Source organism: Rattus rattus, chromosome 3 (genome assembly GCF_011064425.1).
Source record: "Rattus rattus isolate New Zealand chromosome 3, Rrattus_CSIRO_v1, whole genome shotgun sequence".
Lineage (NCBI taxonomy): Eukaryota > Metazoa > Chordata > Mammalia > Rodentia > Muridae > Rattus > Rattus rattus.
Genome location: NC_046156.1, coordinates 213,733,830 through 213,745,594, shown reverse-complemented (window position 1 = coordinate 213,745,594; position 11,765 = coordinate 213,733,830). Strand labels below are relative to the sequence as shown.

The 11,765-nt window shown below is 39.7% G+C and overlaps 1 protein-coding gene across 3 annotated transcripts in view; it reads right to left on the bottom strand.

Annotated features, from left to right (window-relative positions):
* Positions 1–343: 343 nt before the first annotated feature.
* Tmem161b (transmembrane protein 161B) overlaps positions 344–11,765 on the bottom strand; it is an 81,285-nt gene continuing 69,863 nt past the window's right edge. For all 3 annotated transcript variants that reach the window (XM_032899082.1, XM_032899083.1, XM_032899084.1), the window contains 4 exons: positions 9,538–9,651; positions 3,600–3,774; positions 2,681–2,777; positions 344–1,605 (listed from right to left, as the gene is read on the bottom strand). In XM_032899082.1, coding sequence (XP_032754973.1) covers positions 1,328–1,605; positions 2,681–2,777; positions 3,600–3,774; positions 9,538–9,651 — 664 coding nt within the window. In that variant the 3' untranslated portion in view covers positions 344–1,327. The remainder of the gene's footprint in view (positions 1,606–2,680; positions 2,778–3,599; positions 3,775–9,537; positions 9,652–11,765) is intronic.

Genomic DNA, 11,765 nt, shown 5'->3' with positions numbered 1-11,765 from the left:
CCTCTAATTCTCATGCCTCTTATTTTTCTGTTAGCTTGGCTATGCTATGATGGTTTTTGTTTTATCTGATTATATTTTATTTTGTTATGTTTTGTTGTTATCTCTTGGAAACTTGTTCGTTTTAATGAGACAGAAAGGGAGTGGATCTGAATGTGAGAGGAGGTGAGCAGAAACAAAGTAGAGGGAGAGGGAACTGTATTTAGATACGTTGTATGAGGAAAGAATTTGTTTAATAAAAGGCAAAAACCAAAAAAAAAAAAAATGAAATTTGTGAGAAATCACCTAATCACCCATGACATTTTACGAACTATTATTATATATGTACAACAAATAAATTATTCTGTTGAGCTTTAAAAAATGTATTTTAATCTCATTCCAAACAGAAATTTCTAGATACAAATACATCTCATTCAATCATTGTTTAACGGACATTCTGTAACTTAAAATATTATAAGGATTCAATATTTTCATCTTTTATAACCTCAATATATTATATATTTAATATATAATATATATACAATACATACACGTAGTCAGCAGGATTACAAAGTAATTCTCAAATTTGATCAGTATTGATAAATATTTTTAGATTAAACATAACTATTTAGAATCAAAGAAAAAATAAAATACAGGAGGCCCAAAACTAACAGTGAGACTGCTAATGTTCGTTTGGCCAATCATTTCAAAAGAACTTTCAAGCCGGGTGGCATACACTTTAAAACAATATTCCTGCTACTCTCAAGTAACAGTGCTTGTGGACACTGGGCGATTTATATCTCCATTCAATTTAAAATTGACTATGCAACTTTTCTTACTGTAATATACAGTAGCTTCCTCTTCCTTTCTGTTGGATTTTTTTTGAAGACTAATACATTACCAACAGAAGTAATTGTAGTTCCTTTCCCTTCCCTCGAGCATGGCTCAGTTTGAAGATTGTTCTACAGGCAGCAACTACGAGTAATAACAGTACCACAACACCATGGAAAGCAGTCAGTTACTGGAGTCCTAGGAGAAGCCTAAAAGACTGTTGGAGGTTTGCAACTGTAAACCAAGGTAATCGGCAGGATTGCCTCTGCAGATAGCCCTCTCACATTAGTTATCCCGATGAGTTACAATTCCAATGCCACAGTGTAACAGTGTAACAACCTATCTTGTGATTTTTAAATATTACAACATGAATTCACCCTGAGAGCACAGAGGAAGCATTCAAAACAAGACACGCCGATACGTTTTTCTCCGTTGTATTTGCATTCTTCTTTTGTCAACCTTCAAGGGCACAGATATTTGAATTTAAAGTGTGACTTGGATATCCATTTTTGACTGAAATTCATGCCACTGTCAGATACTGATGATAGAAAAGCCCAAAAAGGCTTGTAGAAAAGAGGCAAGCAGCAATCCACCATGTCAAAAATGACAGAAGTCCTCGAAAAAGGAGAGGCGTGAAGATGTTTTTTAAGCTGCTCAATGCCACTGTGATTTGCGTAACAGTTACCTTCATCTTCCCATCAGGTGATGGTAGTTCAGGGTAAACCAAGTTGGATGGGAGATTATTATCCACTGGCAAGGGAGAGACAGCTTCTGGATAAATCCCCCAGGAATGATTACCTAGAATATTCAAGACACAAAACTTGATAAGTAAAATGACTCTAAGGCTCAAACAAAACAAAAAAACAGAAGAAAAGAAAACCTTAAATCCCCACCCATATCACACATTAAAAAGTTTGGTGATACAGTAAATCATGTTATGTTGAAAAATAAAGTAATTTTGCTATCTGTTAAAGTAATACAATTAATTAAACCATATTATAGAATGGTTTTAAGTAAAAGTATATTAAAAAAACCAAGTCTGACAGACTGTTAATTCAGTGCAGTGAATTCTGGCAATACATAAGCTATGAATCAACCGCCTTCACTGATAGAGCAGACTCATTAACTTCCTAGAAATCCTTTCTACCTCTACAGTATCATACCAAATATCTTTCTGAGAAACTCTATATGACGTCAATGTGAGAAACTGCTACTGGCTTTCAGAACTGGTTTCGCCCTAAGCTTTTTTACCTTGCACGGGATGTGAATCACACATTGTAACAGCTACCCGTCCCTTATGGTGCACAGGTTTGAAGACACACTCAAACTTAGGATCTGTTCTCAAATGTGAGTGAGTCTGTTCAGATCACACTTAAGAATTTCTTGGAGCTTCTAAAGCCCCACTGCGGCAGGCTGCACGATCTAAGAGAAGGGTAGGTAACCATGGGTAGTTCCTGCGTAATACCACACAAGGAGCCTTGACAGTCTAGACTCCACTTTCACCCTGAAAACCTAAGACAAACTATCTATTTAATCTGCAACCTAGCCAAGTTTACAAAGAGTTTGTAATAACTGAAATGTTAGACCCTAACAATTTAATTCACCTGCTTAGAACACTCAAGTCTAAACAACAGTGCTTAGCCACATAATTTGAGAACTCTGGAATTAACCTTAAGTGAAACCCTTTAGTCATATAATAAAAGTGCACACACCCTAGCTTCTAAACTCAAGACCAATCAACTTCTCCAGAAGATTTTCCCGGCTTCCTCCTAAAGCTACAACAAGCAGCAGCAATGTCATTAGGTTCACGTCCACGCTGGTGACAGAAAGCAAAGGGTGTCCCCTGGGTGCCAGGGCATGCACGCATGCCTACCTAGTGTTTTCAGAAGCAGAGTCATGTGAAGCAGCATCACCAGAGGTGCCACATATTGCAGGGCAATGACACACAGGTAATAAAAGACTCGCGCTACCTGTAACCAATGACAGCCGACAAGTTATGAGTGAATTATACTGTCTGAAAGCCATCACGCTGCAATGCTTATAACTAATTCTTTCATAAGAAAGAAGTGAACTATTATTAAGTTTACATTTCATTAAGTACCCTAACGTCAAAAAGGCTCAACCTAAAGAAAGAGTTTAGAATTTGAAAATATTACAAAATTGAAAAAAAATCTCAAAAGTAAAAGAATTACTAAAATTCCCATGGAGAGCTACTTAAACATCATAGTAAACAACTACTGCAGGATGTTATGGACACGAGCTCTTTTTAAATAAAACACTACATCTTCATTTCATATGAACGTATTTGAGGTCAACCTTTAAATAACACAAAAATATATAAAATATAAAGATGAAAAGCAGGGGTCAACATTCTAGATAATCTAAAAAAAGGATCAGACTCTAGACTCTAGGCCCAGTGTAGTGGTGACCCATCACCCACATCTAACGTCTGTGCTAAGGACTTAGAAGTCACATGGATGCACATGGAGGAGTTAGAGAGAATACTCAGAAGGGATGCAGACACTGCATCGCCCAGTCTCCTAGTCACAAGGTCTGACGACATACTGGAATGCCTTTCAGGTTAGATGGCTCCCCACTCAGCTTTCCCCACGTCACAGCTTTGCAGCACCCAACAGTATTGACACTTAAGGAGCCAAAGGCAGGAGGATAAGCCCTTTCAGCAGCAGAACTGGATAAAGGTCTCTGACAAACGCCAGCTTATGACGATTCCACTCGTTTACAGGACAGATATTACTGCCATTACTTTTTCTTTTGACTGTTATAAAACTTGCCATTTTCTGTAGCTCCACTGTACTTATTCGGCCTGCTTCTTTCTTCATTTGATCCACACATTTCTGGGCCAAGTTTAAATACGCTTGCAAGTGACTTCGCATCATGGCCAACCGCAAAACACATAGCAGGACTATTAACCAGAGTCGAAGAGTATCGAATGTGGCTTCTGTCATTCTAGAGATCAGAAAGTTGATATGGTGCTCTGAGGGATCACAATATATTAGCATAGTCATCAAGTTACCTACCATTCACCGCGTAGAACACAGGAAATCTATACTTTCCTAGACTGAACTGGGAGACCCAGAACAAAAGAACTCCACTCTGCCAAGAACATATCTAATGGCTTCATTTGTACAAAATAACTAAGCATATAAGTGCATAATTAAAATATAAGTCACAATAGAGCCTCCTTACTACCTATGTCTATGGAAAAAAAAGTGTGAGCTATAGCCTGAATGCTCACAGATGACTGTGCCCAAAGATATTATAGGTGAACACAGGTCAACTACTCAAGTCAATGACTCACTCACAACAGTTTTACATGTTTATATACTTATTCGGTTGGAGAGATTTCAGTCTGCTGTTTTTAATTAGGACCACTGGAAAACTAAATAAAAAAATATTCTCACAGTTTAGAAAACTCAAATTTCTCTTAATCTGTTATGTTCTAAGTGGTGCCTCAGCGGTAAGTTTAAGATTTTATTAGCACATATTGTAGTTCAAGACTGAGGTGACTGGGGGGAACAGAAGAGAAGTGATGCTCAGTGGGCAGACAGTCCAGCTGAATCAATGAGCCTCAAAACACTCTGTCCCAGAAAAATATTAGTAGAATGTGATCGAGGAAAGACACCTGATATTGACATTCACACACACACACACACACACACACACACACACACACACACACACACACACACACACACACACACACACACACACAGCATCACTACCATATATACATGCGCATACCCCCCTCCATTGTGGTGCTTTGAATAGGTGTCTCTTCCACGGGCTCATGTTTGAATGCTTGGCTTTATCAGGAACTGTGGCCTTTTTTTTTGAACAAAATGGGACAGGCTTTGAGGTCTCCTATGCTCATGCAACACCCAGTGTGGCATGCATTCTGTCTGCTACCTGCAGATGATAATGGACTAAACCTCTGAAATTGTACGCCAGCCCCAATTAAACGTCCTTTATAAGAGTTGCTTTGGTCGTGGTGTCCCTTCACAGCAATGAAACCAAGCTAGCCTCCACACACAATTTTCTCCTCTGCGTGTTTCTGTTCATTCTACCACTGATTGCAGGAGCATCTTAACGCCAGCTCTTTTTTTTTTTTTTTTTTTTTTTTTTTTTTTTTTTTTTTCCGAGCTGGGGACCAACCCAGGGCCTTGGGCTCGCTTAGGCAAGCGCCTACCACTGAGCTAAATCCCCAACCCCTTAACGCCAGCTCTTATTTGGGAAATCAGTGTGTGCAATTAACACCAAGCATCAACGAGTTAAATCACTCACAAGGTAGCCTTTATTCAAACAGAAACCAGTTCTTATAAAAGAACAATAAAATCTTTAAGCCTTAAAGAGAATCACAAAGTTCATCTTCATTATGAAACTACTTTAAGCTTTTCTGAGCAGTCTAGCTTTTGAAAAGATGTCATAAGAGTTTGTGTTGTCATGCCTGGCTTCTGATGTGGGTTTGGGGACCTGAACTTAGGTCTTTGTGCTTGTCCAGTTGTCAACTTTACTAAATGAACCATCTCCCAGTCTGAAACAATGAAAAAAGCCTAGAATGACTCACAGTAGGTCTTCCCTACACATGCTCTATCACTCCATCATCCCTGTCCAACACCAACTGTCTGGGGAGTGAGCTACAGGTCCCATGTGGGTGCTGGCACACCATGCTGTAGACTAAGAAAGTCAGAGGAAAGGCAGAGAATACTGACAACGTGATTTTGTTTGAGTGTTTTCTGAGCAGAAGGTCACAATGGGAATGAGCCAAAAAACTTGATAATCCATAGTGTTTTGTTCCCTTTATAAGGTTATGAATGCACACGAATATAAAACTCCAATGCAAAGGCACTGTTGGCAAGAAAACATAAACACATAAAACATTTCCACTAGAATAAGTGAGACAAACAGGCCAGTCAAACACACTAACAGTATACAGATGTAAGGGCTGTGCAGCCTTGAAGCTGTCATTCCAAGTGACCTGTCTAGAAATCTATTCCCTGGAGTGTGGAATAAGAACTGACTGGGAACAACGAAGATGGCTACTTCACAGCTATGCAGCAGAACAACATAAAAGTACTAGAATAAACTAGAAAATGACTGGCTCACTTTCCACGTTCAGGATCTGGAATCAGCGACTAAGTATCTTCTAACACATACTAAGGAAAGACAAATTTCTGATAATGTGATCTAATGGAAAGTCTCAAGCAGGAATCTGAGATGGGTTAAGTGTGTAGCTAACAAACAGGCAGAAGTCAAGTGCAGCAGTTCCAGGTGAGCTGTATCAGAAAGTGAAACAGAAGCTCGCATATGACAGACAGTATGGGGAGGCAGAGGCAGATGACCACTGTGAGTTCAAAGTCAGCTGGGGCTGCAGTAAGACACCAACCAACCAACCAACCAACCAACCAACCAACCAACCAACCAACCAACCAATCAGAGACAATGGGAGCAAGGATTCTTCCCATATTCCCAGGTGATAACAGTCTTTAGGATACCGTCTGGTTTTCCTTTCTGGCTATAAACACACGAAGACTGAATGCAGCCACATTTTACTTTTTCAATACTGTACCAGAATATAAACACAGACTTAAGAACATTTCCAAACAGAATAGCAGCACGTCTACTCTGCTTCTGACTACAAGCACAATGCCATATACTTGGTACTTTATGTGACAGAAAAGGAACCATCACTTTCTTTTCGACCAACAGTCATTGTTTCACCATCTACCACATGAAAGCTTAACTTTAAACACATTTTATTTTGAGACAGTATTTCTCTTTTCATTCTGGCTGTCCTGGAATTTGTATCATGGATCAGGCTGGCCTTGAACTCAAGACATTCACCTGCCTCTGCTTTCAATGTGCTGAGATTAAAGGTGGGTTCTACCAGTGGCCAGGATAGACCACTGGGGAAATCAGCCTGGAGGTTCCTCAGAAAACTGGACATGGTACTACCTGAGGACCCAGCTATACCACTCCTGGGCACATACCCAAAAGATGCCACAACATATAACAAAGACACATGCTCCACTGTGTTCATAGTAACCTTATTTATAATAGCCAGAAGCTGGAAAGAACCAAGATGCCTTTCAACAGAGGAATGGATACAGAAAATGTGGTACACCTACACCATGGAATATTACTCAGCTATCAAAAACAATGGCTACATGAAATTCATAGGCAAATGGATGGAACTAGGAAATATCATCCTGAGTGAGGTAACCCAATCACAAAAGAACACACATGGTATGCACTCACTGATAAGTAGATATTAGCCCAAAAGTTCAGAATACCCAAGATACAATTCATTGACCACATGAAGCTGAAAAAGAAGGATGACCAAAGTGAGGATACTTCACTCCTTCTTAGAAGGGTGAACATAATGCTCAAGGGAGCAAATACAGGGACAAAGTATGGAGCAGAGACTGAAGGAAAGGCCATCCAGAAACTGCCCTACCTGGGGATCCATTCCATATACAGACACCAAACCCAGACACTATTGCCGATGCCAAGAAGTGCATGCTGACAGGAGCCTGATAGAGCTGTCTCTTGAGAGGCTCTGGCAGAGCCTGACAAATACAGAAGCAGATGCTCACAGCCAACCATTGGACAGAACACAGGGTCCCAATGGAGGAGTTAGAGAAAGGAATGAAGGCGCTGAAGAGGTTTGTAACACCATAGGAAGACCAACAATATCAACCTACCAGACCCACCAGAGCTCTCAGGGACTAAACCACCAACCAAAGATTACACATGGCTCCAGCTGCATATGTAGCAGAGGATGCCTTGTTGGGCATCAATGTGAGGAAAGGCTCTTTGTCCTATGAAGGCTCGATGCCCCAGTGTAGGGGAATGCCAGGGTGAGGAGGTGGGAGTGGGTAGGTGAGTAGGGGAGCACCCCCATAGAAGCAGGAAAAGGGACGATGGGATGGTGGTTTGCAGAGGGGAAAATGGGAAAGGGGATAACATTTGAGATGTAAATAAATAAAATATCCAATAAAAAAAAAGTAAAAACACCAAATTATTAACTTACAACTAAAACAGAATAAGATAGAGTATATTTAGGCTATAATTTTGATTGTTTATGAAATAGAGAAAAAGCAAACATAAGAAAAAGGAGAAAAATGTTTCAAGACTATTACCTAGGATGTTGTATATAAACAAACTGGATAATGAATTTTGGTACTGCTACATTGGGAGGAGGGTGGGAGCAGGGAGAAATGAGAATTTCATTATGCTGCCCAGCCTGACCTTAATCTCCATGACTGGGATTATTAGATGTGCATCCCCAGGTCTGCCTCCCCCAAAATTGTTGAATAACACCACTAGTCAACTACTTATCTTTAGAGGTGGCCATCTCATCTAGTCAGTGGGAGCAGTAACTATGAACAATCACCACACGAAAGAACAACAGAACGTGCTGAGAATCACCGACACACAACTGGTTTCTGACAAATGCTTGTTCCCTTGCTTTTCCTAATTTTACCTGTAATCTGTCAAGTTAAAGCCATTATTAAGGTTTGGGTATATGAAGAACAGACATTACTTCTTCAGTGGACACTTTCCTAGTTCATTGTCATCACAGGTTCTGTTCCCAAGGCAATCGAGTACATACCGCACACTACACAGAGAGCACGTGCAGCAAGCGAACGTCAGACTTCTTGACTTTAATTCTGATGACACAATAGCCCTTTCCAAAGGGCTGCATTACATGTGATCTTTCACTTCATTCTAGCAAGACCCCTGTGAGGTAGGTATCACTTGCTTTTCCAGATGGGGAAACGGAGACCTAGTGCACTTCAATACCTGCCTCAAGGGACGGTTTCAGTGAGGTGCAAGGCTAGAGTGGGAAGCAGCTGTCTCCCTTTCTAGAACTGTAACAATCCACAACATGGAACTAGCACACAGAGCAGTTATTAATGCCTGTCAATAAACTGCTTCAATATTTCCTTGACATCTTATTCTACTAAAACATAGTTGTCTAACTGGGAAAATAGGAACAATAATAATAATTTTAAGATATTACTTTTAATTTTCCTAAGTATGTTGTAGAAAAAAACCTCATTTGTTAGAGATGGCAATTGCAGTACTTATTATATAAAAATATGTCTCTAATTTATTTGAAAAACATTTTATCTAAAAGCCATGCATGAACCAAAAGGAAATGTTAAAAATTTCCATGGGTAAGGAAATAAATTCCACTTCAGTTTTCATTGGCATTACTTTTCCTGTGTAAGATTCACAACAGAACAATAATTAAAGCACTGTAGAAGGATCCAAATAGGCAAAATGGCAGGTGGCAATTGGACATCAGGAGATGAATCCCAGGGTATATATAGCTAATATTAGTGTAGAGTAATAATCATTAATGTTCATTTTTTAAAAAAGGTCAAAAGTAGATTATATGATGGCCTGAAGCTTCGACTTCAAAACTTATCTTCAGAACTTCCACTAATATTAAAGAACAAAGCACCTCAACTTATCATAAAAACAGACAAACAAAAACTTTAGAAGTATGACATGTCTTTTAGTATTCAGGAGGCAGAGGCAGGCAGATCTCTGAGTTCAAGACCAGACTGACTCACACAGTGAGTTGCAGGATAGTTGGGGCTATATACTGTCTGAAAAAAGTGAGCAAAGCTACCTACCATTAAGAAAAGTAACTTTGCTGTATAACGAAACAAAGCACAGTACTCAAGTACCCATACTTACAAAGGGACACTCTCTTTACCCAATGGTGGGTTCATGATGTAGTCTTTGGTGATTGGTTTCACCCAGAGCAGAACCATAAATAAAGGTGCCAAGAAGTTGATATGAAGTAATGTTCTGAAAGTATACAAGAAATACACATAAAGATCTAGAAACAAAATGCGCAAGTGTAGCTCAGGCATGACATTTCTAATCATTTACTGTTAACCAAAGCCCTTAAGAGCTGAGTTATTATCTTAGTGTTTCGGGTGAGAACAACAAGCAGACCTAGAAAGCTCAATCCAGGGCTCAATAGATGGGTGTTTTAATGATTATCTAATTTCAGTGATCCCAATGGGATATACATACGAGTCATCTGAACATTTTCAACTCAGCAAAGTCAAACATTTGGCTCACCATTCAAAAAAAAAATGACAGTGATTAGAAAAGTCATACTATTAGAAGGCATATGGCAAATGAAACACAACTTACAACTGAGCGACCTTGCAATATGCAATGATCATTTATAATGTTAAAATTATATTACCAAAAATCACACAGGACTCAAAATTTGTATTTCTTCTTGGATTGTTATAAACACAGATGAAATTAACTTCTTTACCATATGCAAATAAGATCATTTACTTTTTGTTCAGTTCTATGGAACAGACCTTGTTACCCAGCCTAGCCTGGCCTTCATGTGACTCTCAGCGTCACCAGAGACAGAAGTACAGTCCTGAGCCACCAAGCCGGTGTGAGTGTGCTGTCATAAGGCTACATTCCTAATGCAGGAGAGGGCTTTCAGGACGGAGCTGTACCCTCTGTTAACTAGTATCTCACTCTCTATCCTACACATACACATGGCAAGCCAAAATTTTTCTTTTTGGAACAAAAGACAAACTTGTCACACTATTTTATTACAACATACTTCTTTCCTTATCAACCAGCGAAGGCTTAACTACAGGTTTTAAAACACACAGATTTTTTACTATTACTACACAGGCAGGTCTGAAGGACACAGGGCTGAGTCAAGAACAGTAAGTCCTCACAAGGAAAGGTGGTTACAACCCAAGGACAGAACAAGCTGCAGTGCCTTGCCACAGGGGTGCAGTCAACGCCCCTCCTTTGCCACTCAGGTTACCCATGGCAGAACTAACTTGCCCATACCGTTACAACATGGCAGAGTGCTATGCTACAACATAAGGCTGTAATAAACTGGAAATAACACAAAATCCCAAATTCCCTAAAGGAAAACCCTTAAAACAAAGCCACATTTTATTGAAGATAGATGTGTCCGTCACCCCTCTCTCCAGCCATCACTAAATGCTTCATGTTTTATAATGGGATTCTTTCATCCCAGAGTCTTGGTAAACCATCCAGGGCAGGGAAGAAAGAGCAGTATTAGGTATGCAGTGTTGCTAGGGAACATTCCAGTATCAAGGAGAAGCCCACAGCGGTTTCAGTAGCTTGTGAAGGGCTCCCCTCCACCCACCCTTTTCAGCTTATTTAAATCCTAACACTGGGGTTAGTGGACTGCAGTGTGTGTGTAGAGAGGAGGGGGAACCAGGTTTTGTCTTAAAAGAAGCCTTTAGAGAGCTGTGTGGTGGGAAAGGCAGGACAGAGTGAAGAGCATGCTGAGTAAAAGAAAAAAGGTGGGGGAGATGAAGTAGTGTGTAACAGGGGCGGGGCAGTAGGAACAAGTAAACACACCTAACCATGGAGAAAACGGAATCAAGGAGGAAAAGTGAAAATTAAAGAACATAGGTAAGAGAGAAGCATGCGAAGAGAAGAATTAGCATCATTTAATAGTGTCTTAAAGGACAGTGAGTTCAGAATCCTCCTAGAGGAGCTCAATGACTATACATATGTATATAAAACAGAGTATTCTCAAGTATGGCTTGTACTGCAGGTAAGACAAGGACCTGCATATAGACCACAGTATACACAAGCTCACCTTTCTGATAAGATGTCTCTACCCATAAACAAACAAAACCCAACCAACCAAATCAACAAAGACCCCCAAATAACTACAGACAACAGCATCGGCTCAGAACTGCAGGCAGAGGTTTAACGTTTTCTCCCCTTGAGAATCAAAACAAGATTTGGGGGTTAAACTAACTCGCTATAGGATGCTGCACAGTTCTTACAATCTCGAACTAAAATAGTCAATTACTTTAAGTCTAGCGTGCAGATCAACAATTTAAAACATTCTTAAAAATGTAACTCAGGCTTGAAAATATATAATTATTGTA